Raw genomic sequence first — 27863 nt, 5'->3', positions numbered from 1 at the left:
GCCTTTTTAATTTTTTTTTTTTTTGCCTTTGGCATCCATTCTTGTACTTTAAAGGTAATTAAAATCAAAGGACTTATTTCACTGGTCAGCTTGTTACTTGGCCTACATTGTAATGTGTTTATAGTAATTTTGGCTCTTGATTTAATTAGTCTAAAGAGTTTTGCTTGTTGAGTTAGACATTTTAAATGAAAGTTTTCAAGGTAATATCTTTTTATTCTGGAATGTATTTTTAGTTTTATAAGAAGTCATTATTAGGGAGATGTTTTGCAGTGTTTAGATCTCTTGACCCTTATCTTGTTGAAAATCTAGCTTCAGTAATCTTAGTATTAGACTGCTTTGTTGCACAGATTCTTTGGTAAATAGATTAATCTCTGAGTCTTGTGACTATTAATCTTGCTCTGCTGCTTAGGTTTGTTGAGGGATTTTCAGTAATTAGGACATCTTTGTACTTGGTCTCAAAACAGTTACTGTTTTTTTTTTTTCTTCTGGTGTTGAAACAGTGAAGTAGGAAACAACCAGATGTATTATTTGGTTACTTTTGCTTTTCATGTTGCATAAAAAGCTTATAAATATCTAAGTGTTTTTTTCAAGATACTGACCTGAGGCAGAACCTTCTAAAACCATATTAACTGTGGGATTTTAATATCTCATGTAGGAGACATTAAAAGAAAAAAATACAGACTTCTTTTAAAAGTGCAGGCACTGCACTGCATCTTCTGAACGTCACTGTGGTTGCTTGTAAACTGTGAGCTACGGTGAGGCTAAATCAGGAACTGTAATAATGTCAGAATGTATTTGTGCAGTAACGTGATTCTTGTTGAACGGTGCCTAGGAGTTCAGACAATCACATGGTCTCTTCTTGCTGATACCTTATACTTACCAAAAGGGCTTGATTGATTTGCCTCTTCATGCCCTTTATTGATACAGTGTTCTGGAGAAAAGTGTTGACATCAGGGGCAGTAGAATACTTCTTGTTTGGAAATCTTGTGTATGTTTTGTTGCAAGACTATTGCTTCCAATTATTGAATTTTCAGCATTTTACAATTGCTTCAGATTACTTTAGGGCGCTTTTTAGTATTAAATGAATAGAGCATAGAAGAAAAGTTTTGTGTGCTGCTGCTTGGTCAGGATTATTGTGTTCATTGTGTAAAGGGTCCGGCCGTAACCCTTTTTCCATATGTGATGCCTGTTGTTGTTTTCAATAAAGCAAGCACTCACCAACAAAGCACTTTCTGGGAGTGAAGTTGGACTTACATGGGCCCTCTCAGTGTTGTGAGGGAATTCTGAGACTTTCTTCTGCTGGCCTGAGGTCAGAAATAAAACTTATTCTTGGTAATAGTTGTATTAAGGATTCAAACAGCAGGCTGTTCAAGTGAATGAAATACTGTTAACCAGAAGGGCAATGAGAGCATTTTTTGTTCTTTTAATTTGCTTAAGAGAATGAGATTACAGCCAGAAAATTGTCTTGTCAGACAGCCAGATACTGACTTCCTGGTCTTCCATTGCCAACTGCTCCAGCTTCTCCCTGCCTGAGCCCTCTGCCAGCTTGCCATGAGAGCCAACAGTGAGAGCTTGGGCTAGTCCTTTCCTTGTTTGTTGGGCAAAATGTTACCTCTCAGAGATCTAAGCATGGCTTTTTAAATAAGATCTGAGAATTTGGATAAGCCGTGTTTACTTCAAAACTAGCAAAGCTCCATTTTTCTTGAGGTCACCTTTTATTTGTAACATACAGAAGTATATTCATAACTTGGAAGCAAGTAGGATGCTCTGATGTGCTAACATAGAACTCACTTTTAGTTACTGGACTAAGGAAAACTCCGTATTAAATATTAACTTTAATTTAGAAAGCCTGGAAAAGCTGATCTTCTGTTTCAGGTAATTTGTGTTGGTATGAAGTACTTTACAGGTTTGAGTTTATTAATATTTAAAGAGTTAGTCTGTGAGTTTAAGAATCTATGTAAATATTTGTGTTTTCAAGTATTTGATGTTCTCAACTTGTGCCTTCCTTGTGATTCTCATCCTCTAAGGTTGTTGCTTCCAGTTTATTTGAATTTCTTCATGATTTTTCTCTGTTGTAAATCTTCCATGCTGTCAAAAAAGTTTGAAACTAGCTAGTGGACTCATAAGTGATAAAAACTGAGATATATGTAGGATGTGTACAAAAACCTTCTTTCTTCAATCAAAGGAATAAATATCTTGTAATGGAAGATTCACTTGATTCACTTTTTTGATATGTACCTTTGAAAGACTGATTTGCTAGGAACTTCAGCTCTTATTGTCTCATTTCTCTGAATTATATTCTGACTGTTGTGGATCAGGTTTGCAGGTTTCATCAGTTCCTGTGAGGCTGTTAGCATAGTACTCAATTTTTTTTTCTTGACAGCATCTAAAATTAAGCTTAAGCCCAGGTTTTATTTGCTGATAAACCTTTATCATTTCAGTCAAGTTTCTTCTGCAAAAGGTTTTTTTTTTTCCAAGACTTCGTAGGTATAAGTGAATGAAGAAGATAATTATAAAAGGCTTCTGAAAAGTTTCTGAAGTCAGATGTGCTGCAACTCCATTAGTTTATTACTGTGACTTGTGCTTATTTCTTTGGTTATGTCTCTGGATCAGTATTGAATGCAGTATTTGTTTCTCTTCCCCTCTCCCTTGGGAATTCTAAATCACTTACAGCACAACTAGGACCAGCTGGCCTTAGATAAATTCCCAGTTACCAAGTGAGACCATACCAGTGCCACAAGGTGATCAGCTATTACCAAAGCTTCAAAAGGAGAAATGCCTAAGAATCTCTTGTACAACCCTGCTTCTCAGAAAGTCCTTTTATTCCACTGCTTAAAACTTGAAAATGACATAGTTAATTCTTCAAACACTTAATATCTTTGAAGTAACTCCAGAAAACTAATTCCAGAAAGCACAGAACAAGGAAAGCTGTAGGCTTTCTTACAGTGGCATTGTCCTGTCACCTCCCTGTGCCCTCACAGTTGTGACCATCCCCCCAAGCGCCAAAGGAGCACCCTGCCCAGCACCTCCAGCAGCCCCATGATACAGTAAAGGATATCTTGTTGAGCCTGAACTGATTGGAATTATCAGCTGGTTCCCTAAAGGGCACATGGGCTTTTCATACACTTCTGTGGCTAGCTGTGCTCCATATGTGCCCTGTGAGTGACTGTAACCTTAACCTAGTAAATGGCTAACCTCAAATAGCCACCCTCTTGCTTCTTACTCAGCTGGTACCTTCTTTAAGCTCACAGTGCAAGTTAATAATTTCAGAGAGTATGTGTTCTTGCATTAAAGCTTGAGCTTAGAGTCTTGTCGTGTGCCGTGGGAAAGAAAATCAAAATATCCTTGGAAGGAAACTGCTCTGTGATTTAAGGTTAGAAATCTATGACTTCTTCATATAGTAAAATGCAAATGTACTATTTCAATAACTAACCCCCTCCCCAAAAAAACCCCAAAACACAAACCAAGCCATTTGCTGTTCTTGACTTTTAAGTTTACTCTTAAGTCTTAAAAACAAGAAGAAAAGAAGCAGAAAGAGAAGTCAATGGTAAAAAAAGTCCAGACCTTGACCCCTGGGTTAGACAACTGTGCAGAGGCAGCTAAATCATGACTGTAACTCTGGCGAATCTCCTCTGGCAAAACTTGCTGTTGAAACTGGAGGAACAACTGTGTCTGTCTGTCAGCGTGGTCTTTCATCTGTACAGTACCCACCAGAGCAGAGCTGGCAAAGACAGCACTTAGTACATGTGCTGTATCAGTACATAGCTTGCAATCATCAGGCTGTCTCTGGGAGGTTGCAAAAAGGTCTTCCCAATCCTTCAGGGCAGAATTTTAATTCAGCAGGGCATTCATGAGTGCAGGCTCCCCTAAACTGTATGCAAGGCAGGTTTTGTGCCACCGTGTGCACTAAATCTAAGTGAGCAAATAGTATTTGGCCAAAGTGGAGTCAAACTGCAGAGAGCTTAAATTTATTACTTGTGACAAATCCACAGGCAAATCTTGCCTTATTTTCAGTCCATTCAGCTGTGGGAAGATAAATATAAAGCATAAGCACTGCAGTCTTGGTGCACTCAAAGTACAGAAGGGAAGGAATCACAGAATATTTTGAGTTGGAAGGGGCTCACAAGGATCATTGAGTCCAACTCTTAAGTGAATGGCCCATAAGGGGATCAAACTCATAACCTTGGCATTATTAGCACTATGCTCTAACCAGCTGAGCTAACTGAAGCTGCAGGGTCCCCTATTTGAGAACAGATATAAAGTATTTACAAAATTTACAAGAAAATTATTGCATTGCTGGTTGTTCTCATGGACGCATCCAGCTTATGCGCTCGTTCTAGGAGCTCCTGGCTGCTCTTCGTACCTTCACAAGTGCCAAAAAGCTTTAGTTAAAAGTACAGCTGGAAACTCTGTAGAACTTTTACCAGATTTTGCAGGATTTGGCTTGCCATTAAGTGTGTGGGGTCTTGGAGCTGCTGCTGGATTCATTCAGACTTTTTCTAGTATCTGAGACTGCCAAGAGAGGTGACAAGTTCTTTCCTCCCCTGGTAGATTCTTTAGGGCTGTTTTGCCTCTAGCAGCTGCTTTGAGATCTCTAATTCATTTCTGTGCTGACCATCATCTCTGTGTCTGCCTGTTAGGGCTGAATGCTAGTATTACTGAAACTACAGAAGGGAACACACTAGAAATATACTACATTAATTTCTTTCAATTAAGGATGAGGAAAAAGCAAGTGGTAGATGTATTTCCAGTCTTCAGCAATTGATAGTTTCACAAAGGAGCCACAAGCCTCACGTCTTTCTGAAAAATTGAACTTTTGAAATGGGTTAAGATTGCTGGTGAGGGAGGTAAGGTGGAGGGGCTAATGTGACAAGGTAATACATTTTGTCAGAAACTCTCAGCTGTAGTGCATGGGTCTTGTACATAGAAACAATGACTTTATAGTCTGTAAACACTTCTTTGTATTGTGGATGAAAAGTTTGAAGTCTGACTACTGTTTCTTAAATTAGATAATTTGTCTGACTGCTGGCCACTTGCAGATTAAATAGATAAAATCTGTCAGACAAGCCACTCCTTGATGTGTGACACTAGAAATAATAATCACAATCTGTGTTAACTGAGAATGTTGTCTTCAAAGGAAGAAGTCTTAACACTTACAGGCTTCCCTGTCAGTTTACAGGTGCTGTTATGATTTTTCAAAGAGAGGTCAGGTCCTGCAGGATGCTTTAGTTGAGAGGCAGCAGGCATGCTGAGAAAAACTTGTGATGATGTAGGGATGGTGTAATTACTGAACATTGTTTTTGGACTTGGGGGTAGTGAACAGGATGCAGAGAGCACCTTGGATTTCCACAGAGCTAGTTTTGATCCAGTTCTGTTGCTCCCGAGCTGACTCCCTGTGGATCTGCCTTCTGCATCTCACTCTCCAGGGTTTCTGTGGCTTATTTCTCCAGCAGAGAAGTGCTGCCTAAATGTAGTGGAGGCTGTTGTGGGTATTGCCCGACTCCTGACTTAATGAGCCCTTCCAAGTGGGGCTGGGGAGCAGAGAGCAGAAACAGTAATTAGCTCTACTGGTACCAACAGACAGCCATGGAGGGCAGAGCTAATAACAAACCTGCCTGGATCTCGGCTCCTCGTGCTGAACACCACAGGGGTGGTGTCCTTGTGCCTCGCCCTCCCACCCCTCTGCAGCCAGTCACCTGGCCAGTGACCGTGGCCAGCCCTTGGAGGAGTCCTCTGCTGTTACTCACTGGCGCTAGTCATCCCTCTTGCTCTTAGCCTCAAGCTCAGAGTCACTGCTGAGCGTGGTGCATCCACACATCCCAGCAGATGCTCCTGGCTGCCACCTGACTCCTGGAGGAGATGGCAGTGTTTCTGCATGGTCTCCCTTTTTTTTTTTTTGTCATCCAGCATCACCATAGGCCATTGGTATCTTTGGGAAAGGTTCACTGCTGTTTGAAATCGCGTATGTTACTCCTGTGTTCTGGTGGCAAACTCAGGAAAAAAATGTGGAAAGGTGTTTCTTTCTTCCAGGTTTTAGGGCATTCTAGGGCTGTGCAAGCAGCTAGCTAACTTTGGTCATATTTATTAGTACAGCATTAGGAATGTTGAGATAGTGATGTGGTGCTCAAACCTGCTTGGAGTTGGGTTCCTAATTGCAAGGGCTTCTTGCCACTGAATGTGGTGTTCCGATGGCAGAGATTGCACCTATTGTCCAGCTGAGTGCTTTTGGGAGGGGTGTGATATTTCACTGCCATACCTTGCTTGAACTCTCTTTGGAGTTGTTTTTAATGTTAAGAGTGAGTCGTTAGACTCAGGAGATAAGCAGTAATCTCTGATGAGGAATGTGCATACCTTTAATGTCTGATTTTGGAGACAACACATGATTTTAAGCTGCTGTGAAGGTATGCACTTGGTTTAAGAACAAATGTCCTTTGCTCAGGAGTTGATAAGCAGTATCTTGTTAAGATGTGGTAAATGGATGACTGTCATATGCTCAGTCTAAATTAGTTTGCAAATCAGCTGATAAGTTTTATATATCAAGAACTGGTTATAAAGTTTATAAAAAATGATGCTCAAGAACTAGGCCAAAATACTCTGTTATGAAACCAAGGGGGTGTGTTTTATTATACAAGAGGAATTCCATGTTATATCTCTAACACGTGTTTAACTTGCACTGAGCAAAGCATGTGACATATGGTCCTGCTCTGGAAAGACTTTGGGAAAACCTCTTTCCCTTTAATATGGGTTGGATTAAGATTCTGAGAGGCTGCCTGCTGTTGTCCTGTGGATGGGGTTTTCATGTGTGCCGTGTTTGGTTTCCCAATCCCACAGCACTTGCTGTTGGTCCTTTGGAGGCTGCACCACCTGCTGTGCAGGTGCGTGTGTAAATGTCCCTCTTTGTTGGGGCTTCTGCGGAGAGAAACGACTACAGCATATGGAGGGGCGTTTTTGAACTTCGGTAAAAAAATTAAAAATCATCTGTGGCGTGACAGCCGCATATCTCACTAGCAGTTCGTAGAAATTAAACTCTAGTGTAGTAGATGGTTTGTAGGCCAGCCTAGAGCACTCACTGCTGTTGTGATGCCTTGTGTTCTTAACTAGGTAGTCCCTGGTCACGAACAAATATCTGGCAATATCTCTGTCTCTTTATGGTTGTTGGTAGAGTTTTTGAAAAACACATACGGAACCAGCCAAGTCGGGGAACAGAGTACGTGGCAGATCAGCTTAATTCACAGCTTCCAGCCTTTCGGAATCTCCTCTGTGTGTGATAGTGAAAATCGTGTCTGTGTGACCAGCTCTGTGTTCTGTGGTACAAATGCAGTGTTTAAGGCATGGAGCTGGCTACTTGACAAAGGGTATAGGTGTTAAGTCTTGGTGTTGAGCTGTCTGATGCAGGGAAGTGGATTTGGATCTGATGGATGCCTTCAGCAGGTGTGATGAGCTGAAAAGGATTTCAAAGAGCTGAGAAAGAGCTATCTAGAGCTGCCAATGGGAGATATTTGAGAAGGGTGGTTCCAGATTCTCTCCTATGGTTTAACAGTACAGCCAAACCAGCCAAATGATTTGTTCCCTCCAGAAGGGATTTTTCTAGGGGCTGGCAGAGTGAAGTTTCATTGTATGATTTCTCTTGTATTCTCTAAACTTCGTGTGGTTCCGATGGTTTTCCCTTGTGGCTGCTGAGCCAGGTAAGACTGAACCAAGACCCTCAAGTCCTTCCTTCCCTCTAAGGGCAGTGATGAGTGATTCAAGCTGCAGCTGCTCTGTGTCCCTTCCCCTTAGCAGGCAGAGGCAGAGCAGACGGGCTGAACCCAGCTCATCCCCAGCCAGGCTGGTCCCAGTGCCCTGGCGTTGCTGCAGTGTTGTGTGGGCTGTCTGTGGGTGCCTGCATGGCTTCTCCTTGTTGGACTTGGACCACTAAAGGGTCCCAGCATAGCTCGAGACAGACAGGAGGCAGCTGTGCCAAGCGGGGTTTGCTCACTGAGGTGTCACATGGACCCAGTGCCCGAGAGAGCATCTTCATCTCATCCTGCCGGGGCTGGCATCACTCCTCTGTGTAAAGGAGGCAAACAAGCAACTGAAGTACTTTCTACAGAATAAACATTGAGCCTGAATTTATAAAAGTCCAACCCATTCAGCAGTGGAAGGGCACTAGTTTGTGTTTTCCATCTGGTTTCATGGTACTTGGAGCTGCATTTACGTTGCAGGGCGCCTGAGAGGGGCTGTGCTTCACCACCACCATGTTCCTCTTGACCTCTGTGGGTGTTTGTCCATTTGAAGTGCAGATTTCTTAGGTGATTGGTGCTCTGCTCTAAGAGTGAAAGTATGTGCTGAAGTCAGATCAGAGCAGCGTCCCCAGTAAGCCCATCTGAAATATAGAAATAGATTCAACCCCGAGTAATACTTAAAAAAAACCCCAAAGAAACAAACCTGAAACTTACTTCCCTCTCAGAATTCTACCATTGCTTATAGGAAGAGAAAAAAAATCTCAGAAGATAATAATTTGGAGTTATTAAATGCAGTCTCTGTTTCAGAAAATAAGAATTAAATTCAGGCTTGATGTATGTTCTGTGGAAAGTACTTTAGAACTTTAGTTAGTTATCTGTTTGCCTCCTTTACACAGAGGAGTAATGCCAGCTCTGGAAGGATGTGACCACCAGTAGCTTTTGAGATTAATTTTTGGGTGAAGAATGATTTGACATGCAAATATGTACTTCAGTATGATCATTTGCCTGATAGCCTGGGAATAATTTTCATGTGACCTACTGTTGATGCTTCGAGTAAGATTTATATCTCTTGGAAGCAATGCTCTGAAATATGTTGCAAATGTATCTGCTAACAAAGAAAAAGAACATGACTCTTGGCTATCTTGTGTGTGTAACTTCTGGGAAAATTTTATCTGTCTAAATGAATTTTAATGCTTTCTTTAAAAGCATGAATGTAAAGGATGTATATTGGGATATAAACTTTCAAAATTGTGGTGTAATATTTTCTCCTTCTTCCTTATGATTTTATTATATCTGTTTTTTTTAAACTCATAAATATGAAGAAACTGAACAACATTATTTCCCATTAATAAAAAGAAATAGCGCAATTTTCCTTCAGCGAATACTCGCAGTTGCCTTTGTGGTTGGAAAGGGGAATTTATTTTTGTTTTGTTTGTTTTGTGTTTTTGCTTTGGTTGGTTGTAAGCCAGCAATATAAAATGATTGTAAGCCAGCCACAGCAAACAAGTCACTGTATTTTCTGTTGATTATAGTACTACTGAGATATTTTCGTAGTAGGTTCTGGCAGAGCAGAGCTCTCAATGCGTGCGGGTTCCCTTTGTTTCTGGATGTGGGTTGTCATGGTAATAAGCCGGGAGCTGCAGCCTGGAGCTCCTCGTGGCTTAAGCCCATCTCAGTGGCAGTGGTTTATGACAAGGAACCTCTGGAGGAGTGGTCAGGGTCTCCCCTGGCCTCATGGGCTTCTAGAAAACTCCAGTTCACAAAGCGGAGGTGGTCCTGATGCTCTGGGTAGGTCTGCAGGAGTGTATTGCTGGCTGGGTTGGGATTGAATTGTGCCTCGGAACTGATTTTTCTTGACGAGGGTGGAGCTTGTGTTTCTGGGTAATTTTGGGGTTTCTTTGGTTTTGGTTGGCTTGGGAGGAAATGCACAAACCAGAGGGTGGAGTGTGATGACATTTAGCACTCGGGACAGTGCTGAAACCCCCATTTCATTGCTGGGTTGCTCCTTCCCAACAGCACAAGAAGGTTTGTTCCAAGGTCTTGTTTTAAAAGCAAGACATTGCATTTTATAATGCAGTTATGTCTGAGAAGTTGGATAAATGTGAGCAGTTGGGATTGTTACAGCTTCAGCTGCAGACAGATGATTGTGCAGAGGTGGCTTCCTGGGTTAGCCCTTCATCAGCTCAGGCACATTTCTGCCTTATCCTGGGACTCAATTTACAGTTTGTTCACAAGGGAAAGCTTAAAGTATTCACAGGAGCAATTACCACATATCCGTTGATGAAAGGCACCTCTTCTATGGCCCTGTGACATTTTTGCTCATGATTTGGAATACCTGCCCCATTTAACACATCTGGTCCACCATGTGTTCATCCTCCATAAATACCAGTATGCTATGAATTCTGCATTGTTGGGATTTATGATCACAACACTTTAATGATGCATTTGAAGAAGGAATACTGTGCAGCTATGGCTATGATGTTAAGTACCAGGACCTAGGCTTTACAGAAACTTAATTTTTTTCAGAAAATAAATTGTCCTTGCTCACTATAAGGGAGTTTGTATGATGGTTTCTTCTAGTTCAAGTTTGTAGTGATGTGCTTCCTTCATGGCAAGCCATAACTGGCTTAATTGTTCCTAGGTTGTGTGAACTATAGTCCTTGTGAATATCCTGGTTCCATGGATACTAACCTGCCTGCTTTGAAACCTGTAGATTAATTAAGCACTCTTAAAAAGCCCCCTAAACCCACTACTAAAAGTATCTGAGAACTGTGGTATCATAATCTTGCTCTCACAGCTCTTGGAGAATGCCCTAAGCACAGCTAACTACTGACCCTATTTTTGGAAGGCAACCTTAGGTGATACACCCAGGTCTTCTTTTCCTGGCCACCTTAGTTGTTTGTGATGTTGATCTCTAGGCTGTTGTCCTTTAAAGTGATTCTGCCATCACAACTTGGTGCCAACTAGGAGTTACTTTTTGATTATTAACTCCAGGACATTTGTGTATCACTTCATTTTTCCCTTTTCAGTTCCTGATTTTTTTGTAAAGAATTTTTTTAAATTGAAATCTTCCAATCATTATAGTACTGTATATCTGAATAAACTTACATAAAATTGGTCTCTACCACAAGTAGTTGTTTAAAAATAAGTACCACCATGTTTGGTAACTGATCTATTTGTTAGTGCAAGATTGATTTTTGTTAATAGTATACTGGCTGTCATTTCATATAACTAGTGAAAAATATGGGATAAATAACCGTATCTCAAAACAATTTGAAACTCTCCTTAGCATTAAAAGTCCCCTCTGCAACAAAAGATGTGAATATTTTTGCAGTGAATGTGACAATGGATTTAACAGCCTTAATACAAACCTCCAACTATTGGTAGTATCTATATATATATCTATATATCTATATATCTATATATCTATATATATATATATATATATATGTAATGATGAATAGCGGAAGTGCCTTTTATAATTATGGACTATGCTGTCAGTAGGAAGGATCTTTTGTGGTGGAACTGCTTTTCTTGCATTTGGACATGCGATCAACCTTTGGATTTCTGACTACAGAACTTGGGCTTTTGTGTTAAGCATTTAATTGTCTGACTTCTGAGAGTCCGGAAGGCAGAAAAGAAATGCTCTGCAGTACCCTGTAATTTCCTACACTCATTACTTTGCTCATGGACTTCTATGCCATGGCAGGCTCTAATTTCCCATCTAGCCTTTCCATGTTCATCCCCCCATTTTAAGGGATGATTATAATAATGAATGTCTTGATTTTTTTTTTTTTGCTTTATTCTGCTGAAAGCTTTATGACCAGCAGGATATGTTGAATCAATTGGACTACTCTTGAGACAGTATTAAAAGTCTCTTAGTGTGGGTGGGTCGTTGAACCTTCCATCTCATTTTTGTACACTTTCAATTAGAAAAAAATAATTATAAAATGCAAAAATGAGCATGTAATGAAATTGTCTTTTGAGGGGAAACTCTTTAGAAAGAAAATAATTCACAAAAGAAATAACATATCTTTGAAAGACAGGAAAGCTGATTTCAGTACCCTTCTGAAACATCACATTTCTCTGCAGTTGTTTTACTGTGATCGTATATGGTTTCTCCAGCATCTGCCATTGAAGCAGTAATTCAGTTCAGTCTTTGGAAAAGCATGTTGTTGTTCTGTACTGGGACTACTCCCATGAAAATGGGATTTCTCCTTTTTCTTTATGGGATTTTGGAGTTGCTCCTGATTAGCTTCATGCATGGGTGTTTCAGTTCCAGATTAAATTTGCCCGTTCCTCCTATTTCTATTCCAGTTTAAGAATTTCAACCAGAACAAATAATAACCCACAACAAATATCCCCACCCTCCCCATGATGGAGTTAAAAATAACAATTTTTGTGTGTCAACAACTCCTAACAAGATCAATACAATATTTCTTTTCCACTGCCTAGAAGAAGTGAAGGCTTGGGTTGGCTGGATGGCCTGTAAGCTCCCTTCTGGTGAGGGCTGATTCCCAAGCTTGCCCATGCCTGGTTGCTGTGGAGTGATGTTTTGTCAGGAATTTCCCAGAATATAATGCATATTAGTTGAGATAAATGCATACAGGTTAAGATGGTAAGATTTTCCAGAACTTTCAGGTAAATTTACAAAACGTATGTTCTTCCTTAAAACATGGCCCATGGAATTTCAGTCATGTATGAATGGAATGAGGGCCATTAAACATATGTAATTTCACTTAAAAATTTAATTTCTTCTTGTATAGCTGCCAATTCAACATCAATAAATTATTCCAAATAACTTAGGCTTTAGTTTATTTTAAGCCACAGATCTTTATATACTATTGTAAGAATGGCTTGCAGAAAAGTGTTGTTGTAGCTTACAGTTAAATTAAAAAGAAAAATGAAATTGGTAGTATAATAGGTTGGATACTGGCAGGTTTCCCATGTGGCAGTGCCCCCACCTGAATTTGAAGGTCCTGGTGTAAGAAAAAGAATGTTAAAAATTTGTAGACAAATACTTCTTTTTAATCTCTTTATGGCTCAGTGATAAGTGTGTACATACCTGGGCATGTTCCTGCACAGCAGTTATGAGTGTGTTTGGGTTTTTTCCCACTGCTGGCACATTGGAGGTGAAGATGAAATATTCATCTTCATGTATGCATGGCAGTGATTTTAGTATCAGCAATGTCTGAATAGTATTAGCAATTTTAGTAGCAGTCTTCTGTCACCATGGAAGTCAGTTTTTGTGGTTTGCTCCTGTGTTTTGCAGGTCAGTATTTGCAAGATGTGAGCTCAACTTTAGGTGAGTGTTTAGTCCCGCTCAGGTTTTGCCTGCAGAGGAAGGTTTGCCTGGGGTAGCTCATGTGCTCCCCCAGTCCCTGCCCTGCCTGCCCACCTTGCTGTCTCTGGAGGCAGTGACTTGTGTCATCTCCTGAGCTGCTCTGGCATTTCAGAGTGAGCCAGATGGGAACAAACCTTCGTGGGAGTGGCCACAGCTCTTCTGTGCACATGGAAGATTTTGTGTAGGCTGGATGGGATTGATGTTGCTGTGGTCCGGTCTCTGGTGATGCTGGCCCTGCTTTGGCCTTAGTGAGCCAGTAGAGGCAGCCAGACAGGCCAGTGCTAAATCAATAGTAGAGGGGTTGGGGGGGAAGGAATATAAGTGCTTGGTATAGCTACCTTAGTGGCTGAGAGTCATATGATTTCATGTGTTGGGTGTGTGAAGAAAAGGGAAAAAGAGAGGCAGGACTTCAACAACCTGGGTTTGGGCTGTGGCTTCATTGCTCAATGAGAAGAAAAAACTTGGCATTGCTGCTCTTGTTAGTACATCACAATTTGGGAAGATCCTAGTCTGAGCTAAAATAACTGTTCAGTCAGCCATATAGAAATGCCTCTCTTGCTGCCAAAAAGTTTCATGGTCTGTTGAAACCCATCAAAGACTCCAAAGGTCCCACCTCCTCTGGGCTGCAGGAGGGTTGCCTCCATGGCCTGACACTGGAGCTTATGAGTCTGATGCTGCCAAGAGAGCAGCTCAAAGTCGGGTCCCCATGAGCGGGTGCTCACCCTGGGGCCAGGGAGGTGGCAGGAATCAGCATGGAGGGACCAGGTGGGACCTCCTGGCATCACAGCAGTGAAACTTGGGCTTGGGGTGAGGTCTGGAGGGGCCACATGTGATGAGGAGAGAGTGCACCCCCTCCCTTTGGAGCCGGTTCTCCTGGTGGTTGGCTGAGTGTGAACTAAAGATAGGTGATTTTTACGAGGTCAGCCTTTCAAAACACATTGCACTCTCAGCGCGCAGATATTTTTGAGCCTCAGGTGAATATTAGGTGCTTTGAAAAGTTGCTTTTTTTTTCTATATTCAAGACTATGAGTCAAGAAGTTAGCTTGTTTTCTATTTTTCCTTTAGATTTGAAAGAAACCAAACTATTATAAGAAGAAAGCTGCTCTCTGCTTGTTTGCCACATCACAGAAATGAGTGGATTTCTTACTCGGAGAGCAATGAATTTCTCAGGGTTTTGCTTAACTGTGGCAAGGATGAATGGTTGACTTTGGCCTGTAGTTTCACACCTTAAAGCAAACCAGGACTGAAACCAGTGTAAGCTTGCAATTTTTAGGGAGGTTTAAGTTTTTCAGTCCAAAATAGCAAATTTTCACATCTCTATCATCTTAATAAAGAAAAAATGTCTTCATTAAGCTATTATGAATTTGGGGCCAGCATTCTGGTTTGAGTTTCTCTGGTTTGTGTAACTGGCAAATATTTTTGAAGCACAAATCAAATGGATAGAAAGTCTGGCATAGACATAGACAGATTTTTATTAGAATGGAGAGCAGAGGTAAGGTTGTAGACCAGTGTGTTTCCGCAGATCTAATTGAAGTTGAGCTGTGTTAAAACTTGAGTGTCTCTGTTTTGTTTCAAAGTACAGTCAGAACTTTAAAGTGATCCATATGACACCAAGGAAACAAGTAAATTAAGAAATAACACTGAATTAAACAAATTTTGTGCTGCTTCCCACACAGCAACCCAAGCATATGACTTTGGCTGCAGTACAGATTTAAGCGTAGATTAGATTTCAGTCTTTTAGCTTTCATTTAAATAAAAACATGCTTTAAAAGCTGCACTAATTTGTGCTTTGCATTTAATTTTTGGGTTTGGAGATGTTTTTTCAAGCTGTTGCCACAACCTTTGTATAGGAAGATCAGCTGAGGCTTTGCATGGCTTTTACCTTTCCTTTTTTTTTTAAATTCTGCCGGCTAGATAAGACTAGGAAGCAGAAAGCTGGTAGTTCCTCTGTGCTTTTGGGTAAGCAGTCCTTCCTGTAGCAGAATATTGAACCAATTGTAGCGGTGATGATTTAGCTTTGCTCCTTTTGGTGTGTTCAAACTCTGAGAGAGTTATATTCGAAACAATGAAGGGAGAAACTGGAGAGAATGGCGTTCTCTGGAGTTTCGGTGGCTCGGTCTGCCCTCCGGTGGTTATTTGGGAGCACGCCTTGTGAAAGCAGCATCCAAGGAAGCATCTGCGCTGTTGTCACTTGCTTAGTTCTGCACCTCCTGGGCCTCAGCTGGAGGTGGCTCTCGGGGACGCTGCAGCAGCGTTTGTGTAAGTCACAGCGGGCTTACATTCAGCTGCTGCTTGAAGGGTTTTGCTTAACTAGTCGGCATAAATCATGTAGGCATCTCATGTCCTTTAAAGACGGAGTTCTTTTCCTGAGAAATTGAGAAGTTTAGCTTTTGTCAAGGGTTTTGAATATCAAAATCAAAACCTTTCATATGTTACATGCCTAAGTTTATGTGTGTGTGTGTTATTTTTGTGAAAAGGTTTCATTTCAAGCACTTGGAATCTGCTTAGGATATTGCCATACTTGGCACAGATGTTTCCAAAGGATTCTTGCATTCTGTCAATTCACTTTGAATTAAGATGTTGAAACAGCTATTTGTGTTCAATAAAGAGTATTTTTGCCAAGTAAGCGCAGCGCAATTTTTCCTGAGATAAATGGAAAACTGATGTGACCTAACAACAATTACTTGACATTCTGATTTTATTTTTTTTTAATTGCCTTCCCCCTCTTTAATGCTGCAGGCTGACTGGAAGTGTGCAGAGCCTACTGACCATGTATGAATATATATTTGGTTTTTTTATTATACTGTAGTTTTTTGTACTTTGCAGTATTGTGAAGAAGTTGATTGCAAGGAGTGTTGCTGGTTTTTGTTACTTCAATTTCAATGCCAAACTTTTGGTGCTAGAGGGAGCTGTTCCCTGCCAGATGCCTCTGGAAAGATACTGCTTGAGAATGGGCAGCAGCTCGCTTTGGCACTTGTCAGAAATATACAGTGCATGGCAGCTGAGATGTTAGAATGTTTTCTTGCTGCCCTTTTTTTTTTTTTTTTCCAAACTGGAAAAAGCCCCTCACTTTAATTCTTTCAGTGACAAGGTGTCTTTAGCCAGCAAGTATGATGGAAGCGCAAATAAAGACTTCATTAATTGTGTTTTTTCCCTCAACTCTCCCTTTTATTACAGTTATTTAGATTTTTTTAGAATCTCTTTTATCCCTTTTTTTTTGTAGTCAAGGACCTCCACAGTCTGCAGTTCCTCATCTGGGCACCTGTGGGATGTTCTATTTGCAAATGTTTGACAAGTATACTTGTATTTAGAAAGGGAATTACTTACTTTAAAAAAAAGAGTTCACTAAACATACCTTGTTGCTTGTGAAATTGGTCAGAATGACTTAAGGCTGGGCTGGATGAGGCTTTGAACTGCCTTATCTAGTGAAAGGAGACCCTGCCCATGGCAGGGGTGTTGGAATTATGATCTTTAACATCCTTTTTCACCCAAACTGTTCTATGGTTCTGTGACTCCCTCCCCTGATTTAATGCATTCCCCCTGCACTGAGTCACTTCAGCTGCATTCCTCTCAGAACACAGCCTGTGCTCATCACTCCTTTGTAACATCTCTGGGGTTGGTCAATAGGTTTGTGTCACCCATCAGTTGTGGAAACCACATGCCCACGGGTCCACTCCTGGGTCTGTAAGCTAGCATCCTTACTGATTCCCTGTGTATTCTTCTGTGAATACTTTACAGCAGATAGCCTCTGCCTCTCCAGAGAAAGATGGTGGCAGAAAGTTACTTTCCTTTTTTCTCTGCTTGTTGTTAGAGAGACTTGCTGGAAAAGGGGTAGAGCAGCACTTTCTGACCAGGCTCTTTTCCATTTAAGATGCTGCTACGAGCATCTGGTCCTCAGTGGTCCCTCCCAGCTTCCCATGGCAGCTGCTGGCTGGTGCCGGGGTGCGGCACGTCCGGATGAGCAGCAGCGGTGCCACGGGGACTGTCTGGCTGCCATCTCACCCTGCTGCCAGCTTAAGGCTCCTGGGAGACCCTGCTCCAGCCTGCCTGGCTGGCCAGTGAGCAGGTCCCTGACTACAGCAGACATGTCATTTCACACACCTTTGTTTATAGAAAAAAAGCAAAAAGGCGAGCCGCTGCTGTGTTTTCTATTCAGAGCCTTGCATGTATGGAGTCCCTCCATCCCAATTACTTCTGTCTTTGATGTGCCCTCTGCTGTTTGCAGGACCAAAGCCTCTAGAGGACAAGGGAGCAGAAGGGCCAAAACTGAAGTGGAATTGCAGCACTTTGGCTTGTGTGTTTCTTCTGCTTTTTCAAATGGAACATTTGCCTTTTCTGCTGTGAGAAAAAGACATTCTTTTTGTTACAGAATGAGACATCTATCTAGCTGTAGCCACTGTGTGTAACTCCTGGTATCTTTTCTGATCCGTACCATGGTTTTAACAAGTACGGCATGTTTCTACACTTAATGTATTTCACGGGATTTTCTTTTTCTTTCTTAAATTCAGGTTCTTTCTGTGACGTCAATTCTTTGTCTTTGCCCAAAGAACATTCTTTCATTGTGTCTGAAAAAGTATTTCTGAACATTTTAGGCAATTTTAAATTCACAGATATTTCACAGTGATCAAATCTTGCATAAATTTCTAGCTTTGATATATTCCATTCCTTGAAAAACATCTTCTCACAGTGAGTTATGAGAGTTGTGTTGGTGTTAGTTTATTCTCAACTTTGTCTGCCTCAGTTAGTGGTTGAGGACTGTTGCTCGGATTTTTAATGAATTATGGATCATACTTTGTCTCTCAACTAGCAAGTCTTAAAATAAGAAAAAGGGTGATGAAACAGCATGAAATCCATGAGCCAAAGTTAAATCATTCTAAGTAGACATTGTTGGCTTCACTGAAAGTTTCTCTTAAATGCTGTAGTTATTTTAAGTATAACTTGAGCAAAGCCTCTAGCCTGGCTTTAGTGTTTTAGGATGTTGCATTAGTTGCATTTTAGGATGTTTTAGTCTTGAATGTTGTTTTCATATCTTTACTAATGTTTTGTCAGCTGGATATTGGCGGTCCACAATGGTTGAATTTAAAACTTCACCATATTATAATTAGGATCATATTTGGTTTTTCTTATTATGTCAATAATTTTCTGTTCATGCCAGCATTTTTTTCTCTTTTTACGTTGTAGATTATCTTCTGTTTCAAGAGGATACAGTTTTATAAATATCTCTGTATAATGGAGTATTTTGTTAGACTCTGTTGTACTTTTTTTCTTTTCCCCTGAACATGAAAAAAACTGATTTCTTATGACCTTGCTTTACAAAGTAAATGAAAGTTTTAGGGATGTTGGCTTTGGAAAGCAGGACTGTGATGGTTGCAAAATAGTTCACTGTGGTTCTGAACTAGGCCTGTTTCCTAGACACAGAGTAATGACAGCAAAAGCAGAAAGTTCTCTGTATTTGATGTGGACATGCTATCATTCTTCCTCATGTGAGGTTCCAGATTATAATCAAAGGTGTTCTTGCAGTTTGCCTTTAATCTCCTGAAGTGTCCCTACTACCCCTGTTAAAAGAGTGTTGGATGCTTTAAAAACCATTTTTTAACAGCTTGTATCAAACTGAGAATACTAAAAATGTTTTTATTATTTTTGTAGGACTTGGAGATTGTGTATTCATACTTACATGGAATGGAAGCATTGTCTAACCTGAGAGAGCATCAGCTAAGGTACGATATTGTGTCATTAAAAACCATATATGTTAATGCACTAACAAGGCAAAGGAACAGTAATTTTGGTAACCATATACTACTCTTGTGTATCGTACTTCAAGCTGCCTATCACTGCATTCTTTTCTTCCCTTCTTTATTTTTCTATTGTTTCCTCCTTGTATGTCTGGACAGTGTATCTCTATTTGTTCCATCCTATTTCTGTCTATTATGGATGCATTTGTTTTCTTTTCAAACTTTTGGACTAGAAATAAATGCTTTACATACAGAGTACAAGCCCATATATTGATGAAATAATTTATGTAATATAGTAGTCATGAGAGCAGAGTCTGTTTGTCAGCTTCTGTTCAGTTTGTGCTTGCTTTTGTGTGGAAATTTTAGACTCATTATGTACAACACATGCAAATAATACTTAGTAAAGATATTTGATAAATGTCTTCCACACTTTTAATTAAAATGCTTCATGAAGCAAATTAATTCAAGTCAAAACTTTCCCGAGAGCTTCCTATTTTTTTTCTAAAGACTTGTGTTTGTTTGATTTTTAAGTAATTGTTGCAGTTGTCCTCCCACAAGCATCTTACAGCAGAGGTTTCTAAGGGTATTTGGGAATCAGTGTGAGGCTGGCAGCTACAGAAGGAGGCCAGCACATCTCCTGTATGCCCTGTGGGTAGAGAGGGTGAATTACTGCTGTTTTATATCCTGAGCTTTGCCAACATTTGCCACATCTGAAGATGCTGAAGCAACTTTGAGTTGATTAATGCTAGTTTAGGTTCTAATTTCTGGCCTCTTGATTCGTCATTCTGTGGGAGTCCACATTCCCAAGCCAATATTCTCTGTAATTCAGAGAAAATAAAAGGTGGGGTTTTCTTTCTTCCAAAGTGCTCAAGACACATATTGCAATGTGAATGTTAACTTCTTCAAAGAAGTCTTTGTAATTACTTTTGCTTTGGAAGGAGGTCATGGTTACATGCAGTTGAAGTATTTTGTGTTATGCTGTTATATGCAATACTTTGAGCACGTGAAGTTTTGTATAGCTGGGGTTAAACTGATATTAACTTGTTTACAAAGATCAAAGTGTGCACATATGGTTGTGTGGTATGTTGATGTGTGCTTCTTGGCTTCCTGTGCAGCATGAGGTTCTTGCTGAGGAATGTGTGGAACTCGTTCTCCCAGCATAGCGAATTCCTCAAAGAGAGCTTCTGTTTACAGTACCATACATGGAAAAGCCCGGGCTCCTGGCAGATGTTGGACTGAAAGCTTTTATAGTGTCCTTTAGGATACAGCTCTTCTTGTGGCAGTGGAATGCCACAAAAACCTCTGAGATTCATTAAAACTGAATGTATTCAATGTAGCCCCTAGTAGTGAATAACTTACCATATGGCTTGCTGGTGATCTCATCTGTAATTTATTACATTTATCGAGGAAGTGGATAAAGATCACATTTGAGTGATTGAGCAAAAGCTGGACACCAGTATTGATCAGACCTAATTCAATTTTTCAAAGAGGAAGCAATCTAGTTTGTACAACTTGGTCACTGTAATTTCTAACTGTTCCACTGTAACACAAAAATTGAAACGCTTGGCTACTTTCTCTAAGAGGCATTTTCTCCCCTATTGCTGTCTTAATAATGGGACCAAAATGCTGTAAAACTCAGTGCCAGTAGTGAACTTGTGTGACTTTATCAAGAATGTGCTTCCTTCTATCCCAATTCAGAGGGGAACAAAACTTGCTTGTTAAAGTGATTCTGTTTCCTGTGACTCCTGCTCTTATGTGGCACATTGCCCAGCATCGTTCCAGACCAGTAGGGCACAGACTATCCTTGAGCAGTATTTAAATTTTTAAATCTGACTCCTAGCAATGACTTCTGGTATCCTCTCACCAGTGACTTCATGTCTGTGCTCCCCTTCCCTCTCAAAACAGCATCAGAGAGGGAAGATGAAAACCCAGGAGGTAGAAGCAGACAGTAGCTTTTCAGTGTCTGTAAAAGATTTTGACAAGACCCAATTTTATGGTGGAGAGAAATGTCTGAACAAAGATGTGGTTCAAAGTTTTTTGCTGTGCCAGAATGTAAAAAGATTGAAATTGGTATGCAATACATAATGCTTAATTTCATACAATAGGGACATTTTTTTCAGTGAGAAAAGTTCTCAAAGATGGTCCAAAGTGTAGATCCAAAATACCAGGGTGTGGGAAAGGCTGTGGTAGTAAAACTTGATTCTTATTTTTTTTATCTATCTATCTGCAAACAGAATTAATATCGCAATTTTCTATTAATGATTTATGAATAGTCATGATACCACTATAAGCCTGCCACTTCTGAACAGAAGGAGCATTATTTCTTAGTAAGCTGAAATAATAAGTAAAATCCTGTGAGAGATGAATGCTAAGGTGACTTTTGTAGCAGTCTGTTGACTATTGAAATGAATGATCTAGGAAATGGCAATTGATTGTTATGTCAAACCCAGACCAACTCTTACAGGTCTCAAATCACCTTTTTGGAGACTTTTTGCCTGAGTAGCAATTCTTGAGTGCTTTTGCCTGCTTATGATATTATTGCTGGCAGCTGGTCACTGATACACTGAGATTCTGATGATGGATTATGTGAGGAAAGAGAATTTATTTCCAGAATTTAAATATAGTTCCTTATTTGAATGTTCTCATGAGCCTCTTAGGTAAATCTCTGTCTGACTGTCAATAGCCTTGGGGTTTGCAGTCTGCTTCAGAGCTATGGAAAGGCCAGGGGAGGCAGTGGGATTTGTTTTGTCCCCATCCCCCCCAGTAATTCACAGGGCTGTTTCCTTGAGGCAGTAGACAGAAATGGCATTGTGATTTTTCTACATCAAGTTAACATTGCATTTCCTAGTATGTGGTAAGTTCTATTATAGTTGCTCTCTATTATGCCACATTTGTCAGGCAGACAGTGAATACGAAAGCACTTTAATCCTCCCCTCTAGACAGAGGATTTTCCTGCAGGAAATTCTCTCCACTTTGAGCCCTCTGGGATTTTAGCATTAAAATCTCATGGTAATTTTCAAGTTGCTGAATTTTAGCAAAATGAGAAGCATTGATTACCAGGCAACACAGTTTCTTCTTTTACCTATTGGGCCTGACTTGAAAAAGAGAGCAGTTTTTATATTGTATCTCTGATTAGTGTTGCAAATAGTACATTTCCAGCCATTTCTAAAATTCAGAACTGTGTTTATAAGGCTACTTGCTTTTATCACATCACTATGGAAAATTAGATCAGTATAATTTTTCCTTATTTTAATAGATTTTTTATGGACACAGCTACATCTAGTGACTTAAATAAAATCTGATCTTAGATGAACAAATAACTTAAATGCTTAGATTTTACATTTTGTTCTCTTGAATTATGAATCAGCTTGGCTTTGAATTGGTTTCTGTAAGTGCTGGAGTTACCTGTGGAAATGCTGAGTAACTTTAGAAAGTGAAGTCTTTGTGACACTGATAGGAATCATAACTGAAATTGATTTCTTCTCTTTCAGACTGATGTGTGAAACTGTTAGATATGAAAGACATGAAGCAAATGAAGTTCTATACTAGTAAGTATTTCTGCTTCCTCTTATATGATGTTGAGAGAATTAATTTATATTGAAGCGAGTTGAGGACTGTTTAATGCCAAAATTCCTTGCCTAGTGTGCACAGTCTGTAAATGTAAATGGTCCACTTCATTTTCATCATCAAACACCAGAGAAATTTGATGCTGCCGGGGAGAGAGCTAACAGTGGCTCTTGCTTGGTGGTGCATGTTGTATTAAATTTATATAAAATTAATATATGGATGTGGGATTGTCATTTAGTCTTACTTCAGTTTTGTGAAAGTAGTAGTGATCATCTTTTCGTGCCAGTGGTGCCAAATTGACAAATCTAACATGGTCTATAATTAGCAAGGATGTGCTCTAGTGTCTACTCAGATTTACAGTAGAGAGCTGAGAATTGTAATTGCTTCATTTATGGAACCAATTTATTGAAACAAAATGTTTCTCAGATTCTTATTTGCTGTCCCTAACCCAGACTCTAAATGCATATTTTTCTAAGTTGTCTGGCATTATTTGAACATTTAAGCGTACAAAGAATACACTTCCATGCCTTCTTCTGTATTTGTGGAATTTTTCCTATATGGAGCATCAGGAGGAAGATGAGATTGAGTAAACTCAAATGCTGGACCTTGACCATTCAGCAAAGTTAAATTAAGGTCTAATGAAACCCAGTAATGTTATGTATGGGAAATACATAAGGTCAAAATCTATAGGTGGATAGATAAAATCTATAGGTGGATAGATAATTTTAATTAGACCAATGCAATCTTTATTCATTTTACACTAATTTGCAAGGGACCATTGTGCTGGTGATTTGTCCTTCTCTAGGCAGTTGGTTCATGTCTCCTTTGTAACAGAGTTTTTGTTTAGACCCAGTATTTTGGTCATTCTAAGCACTGACTTAAATTTTAACTGTATGCTGAAAGAATCCATACTGCTAGCTAACCATATACTCAATGCAAGGCAAAATTTATAGGAAGTATGTGCCTGAGAAAATACAATTCACAAACAGGACATTGTGAAATCTGGGTTAACTGGAAGTGCATTTTGCACTTCTTCCTCACTGATTTCCTTTGTCACTCCTTTCATGCGACTTCATCGTCTCTTTGGTTGTTTGCCTGTCATTCCTATTTAGTTGCTTCTTGACATTTTTCCCCATGATTTATTCAAAAGATTTAATGGGCAGTTTGGCAGTTTCTGGATATAGATGCTAATGCAAAATGTGCTTGCTCTAGCATTTCACATCTCTGATGTAATGTTTAATGGGCTAAACCTGAAAGTTAACCATTACTATTTTTTATTTTAAAAAAATCCATATTTTGAAACTAAAATATATGTTCTGTTACTCTGAGCTGTAGGTTTACATTTTTTAATGAATATTTTGAGATCTACTTAGTAAGAAAATCCCATGAAACCTGCAGTCTAATTTCAGTGTTCTATTTTTAGGGTAATGAACTTGGAGGGATCCTTTTTTTTGTTTCACAAATTCAGCCTATGTGTTGAAGATGTACTCTTCTGAAAAACGGAATTTCAGTTTTGCTATGTACATGTTTGGAAAAATTCTTTGAGTACTACAGGAGAGAAGCAAAGTGATAGCCAGGCTAGGATTGATCCACTCAGTTATGAGCTGTAGGAAATCAGCTTGGAACATGCAACCTGGTTACTTTTTAATGAACTTACCAGAGTAAGTTCACTTGATGTTCTTATTTTCATCATGAAGGCTGAGGTATTAAAAGATCATCAGATTTTAACATTTTAGATTGCTTTTTAAATTTCAACTTCTTCCCCCTGCCTCCTGATGGTATATTTGCATTGAAATCTGAAATTGGGCGCTATATCTATTAAAATAGCTGCAACTGTTGGAGCTGTTAATTGACCTGTGTGTTTGACCTCCCTGAGGCAAAACTTAATGTCTCAGGGCAGAAAAGCTAAATCTTTATCCCTAAATGCTAATGGGCAGACTAATGCAGTTGCTCTGTTTATTTGATCAAAAATTTTTCATTGTGAGAACTGTGTGTCTGTCTGCTTTGTCAGTTGTATTTATAAAAAAGTAAATTTCTGTTGTGTGTATGCAATGTTGAAAATAATTATGCGCATTCCTTACAAGCACAGCAGTTATTTTATCCTACATTAAAAAAACAAAAAATAAGTTGTTAATTTTCATAGTAGCTCTATAGATTTTTTTTTCTATGACCAAAGGGATAAAAAGGAGCATGTTGCTTAAAATTGGCTCATCTCATCTGCATTTACTTTACTATCAGCGGGTGTACATGGTAGTGACAAATTCCCAAACCCTAAGGCCATCTCACTGTTTAAATGGAAACTGGGTTATTAGAAGTGGCAGTTCAGCTTGAGTTATTCTTCATTTGCCACTCATTCTACTCCTTTCATTTGATGGGAAGTTAATGACAAAAGGGCTTAAAACCTGCAAAGCAAAACTTCAGAACTGAGGCTTTCTTGACATGCATATTTGTTTTGGGTTTTTTTTAACTTGCTACCTTTATTCAAATCTACTTAGAGATCTCATTAAAATATATTTATTTTGGTCAGTTAATATATGTTTTATCATTAGTCCAAAGAAAAAAAATGTCCTCTTTTCATATGTGCCTGATAGTAATTCTTGATGTCACCAACAGTGAACTTCCAATTAGCATTTTCTTTAGAACAAAGTTCTAGCAGACTTATAGAGGGCGTTTATACCTCTTTACAGTTGAACAAAATTTTTCAGATCAAAATTGAATTTTGTGCTATGATGGCAGAGGATTCTTTGGCAATAAGTGCTTTGGATGTAAGCAAATGAGTATGTGTCTAATAAAACAAGCACCTTTTTTTCCTCCTCATTAGTCATGTGAGGGCTGTGTGTGTTTTTCAGCCATGCTGTTTGATATTTCTGTGTGTATGCATCAGTGGTGTTTGGTTTACTCTTTCTGTAAGGAACTGTTGTATATTTTAAAGCTTCCCTTATTTTCTTCACTTATAATATTGGATTGGTGGGAAATATGTTAAGGTTTGCTGACCTGCAGTCTAAAGTAATTCAGTAATAAAGCCTGATGTTTCTGAATTGCCAGGCTGTTGCACAACACAGTTTTGTGATTACATTGCCTGTAGTTTGAGCAATTTAAACTGGCAGTAACTTAGTTTTTAAAAATGGTTTTTAAAAATTTGAAGGAAACCCCAATCCAGGTTATTGTGAAGTGTATTTTTTTAGAGATCCTTTAATAAATGAAGTCCTGATAGGATATATGCTCCTACCTCCCACATGTCCCTGCTGAGAAGATTTAATTTTTGATTAAAGTTCTTAACCGTAGACTACTTAGTGGAGTACTGGTTGTGATAGTAGTGGTTCTTAAAAAAGGACAAGTGTTTAAAAAGAGTAGTTATCTCTTGAACATCTTGAACTGAATTTTAGTGTTAATGTCTGGCTGGAAAAAGCTCTTGTCTAATGTCAAAATATTTGTGTGCTTTTACGTAATTCAGTTTGTAACCTTTAATAAAATTCAGCATGGAGAAAGACAAGTAGAAGTTGTATATATAAACTTAAACTGGAGATTGGAGGGGAAAAATGTTGCATGTAAAATGCAGTTATTATTACAGAGAATGTTCACAGCTGAAATGAGAAATAGCAAGCTGATTAGTTTCTAAGTTCCTGACTGTGGTAGGCAGGTGTGAGACAAAAAGCTGTACAGTTATGATGTGTCTTGATTTTTTCCTCATTCCCAATTTGTCATGCAGTCTGAAGTGAAAAACATCTACTTGTACTAAGACTGTAGTGCGTGTATGGCGGTGGAATGGGGATGGAAAAGGGAATGAGAAGTGGAGAAGGTTGTAAAAAAGATATGTAATTTCAGCTGATTATTTTTGAAATTTCCATGATTAGAACTAAATTCTCAAGTCTATTAGCAGTAATATCAACATCCAGCCTTAGCCAAGTTTTCTGGTATATCACCATGGCAAATCACAAGACCCAAACACATTGGTGTTGGGCTAGTCATGCAGCCTTCTCCAGGATGGCCCAGCCATCAAATCCTGAAACAAAGGAAGTCTGGAAAGGGAATAAAGGAGCACAGCTTCTTGGTAGCTACTCAAACATTGATTGTTTTCTTAGATGAAAATGTTAGTGTCTTTCATGAGGTAGAGCAGAATGTCTCAAAAATGCTGCAGGGCAGTAGTTCTGTGCAAGGACAGGTGAGAAATAGATCTGTGAGTAGTCTTTTTAAGGGTGGGAATCCAAGAGTCATGCTTTTATGTCCTACAATAAAAGTGTCATTTATTGAATTCGTGCTTCTTTCATGGTAACACATTGCCCTGAAGACCCTCAGGAGGACAGAGGCTCTGCATGTAAACCAACTAAAATATATGCCAAAGTTGCTGTACGTTTCTTCATTGCCTGACTTGTAGTGTGACAAAAATGAGCTGAAACTATCTCCTTTAGCTATTCAAACACACACTCAGAGAATATTCTGAGTTGAAAGGGTCTCACAAGGATTGTCATATCCATCTTTTAAGTGAATGCTTCATACAGGGATCAAAACCACAACCTTGGCATCATCAGCACTCTGCTCTAGCCAATCTCAGGATCTCATAATTTTTAAACAGAACAGCACTGCTGAGACCACCTTACTGAAATTGTGTTAAGAGGGAGTGATTTTATAGATGCCATGTATGTGGTCTATAGCTGTATATGTTTCTATCTTACAGATAACTTAAGAAAACTTAAGTCCTAAAAGAGTACAAAAAGGAATTGCTAGAGAATCTCCTAAGTAAAAAGTGATAAGGGGAACTTGCCTCAATTTGTGCTGAGGATGTTTAGATTGGATATCAGAAAAGATTTCTTTGCAGGAATGGTTGTCAAGCATTGGCACAATCTGCCCAGGGAAGTGGTTGAGTTACCACCCCTGGGAGTATTTAAAACACATAGATGTGGTGCTTGGGGACATGGTTTTAATGGTGAACATGGCAGTGGCGGGTTAATGGTTGGGCTTCATGATTGTAAAGGTCTTTTCCAGCCTAAATGATTCTATGATCTCTGGGTCAGTATCAGAATTTTCAGGTAGATCTCTGCAGGCAATACATGTATTCATTCGTGCTTCTTCGATATCCATAGGTTTCTGTGCAAGTTCTGGAGCTGTACATTTAATAATGCAAAGAAGTTCTGCAGCAGGGCTGGCCTCTTTTGTTTTGTCCTGAAAATATTCTTAAAGGTGTATTGTGCCTTCTGATAGTTGGGCAGTTGCCAAAATATCAGTGGGATGCTGCCAGTTCTGCACTGCAGTAAATCAGGAACCTGATTCATATGTTGTGTTGTGGATACATTTTTTTGTGGGGAATTTTTTAGGCAACGTCTATCATTAAAATAAACACATTCAAGGACTTGGCAGTTGTCTCTGTATAAACAGACACTGAATCAAGGCTTCTTAATAGTGTCAGTGATCAATGTTACAGTCTGTTGGCTTTGCACAGCCAGTTCCAAATTTGTGTTATTGTTTGACCTGATTTTGAGACTTCCTTGAATGATGACT

General features: G+C 39.4%; 1 protein-coding gene across 5 annotated transcripts in view; it reads left to right on the top strand.

The window, feature by feature from the left end:
- Nucleotides 1-27863, top strand: part of RAPGEF2 (Rap guanine nucleotide exchange factor 2) — a 187858-nt gene that overhangs the window by 38479 nt on the left and 121516 nt on the right. For all 5 annotated transcript variants that reach the window (XM_030947066.1, XM_030947067.1, XM_030947064.1 and 2 more), the window contains exons 2-3: nt 18715-18785; nt 22292-22348. In XM_030947066.1, the coding sequence (XP_030802926.1) occupies nt 18715-18785; nt 22292-22348 (128 nt within the window). The remainder of the gene's footprint in view (nt 1-18714; nt 18786-22291; nt 22349-27863) is intronic.

This window comes from Camarhynchus parvulus, chromosome 4 (assembly GCF_901933205.1).
Source record: "Camarhynchus parvulus chromosome 4, STF_HiC, whole genome shotgun sequence".
NCBI classification, from domain to species: Eukaryota; Metazoa; Chordata; class Aves; order Passeriformes; family Thraupidae; genus Camarhynchus; species Camarhynchus parvulus.
Note: the sequence above shows the minus strand (reverse complement) of the source record. Positions and strands in the feature narration are given on the sequence as shown.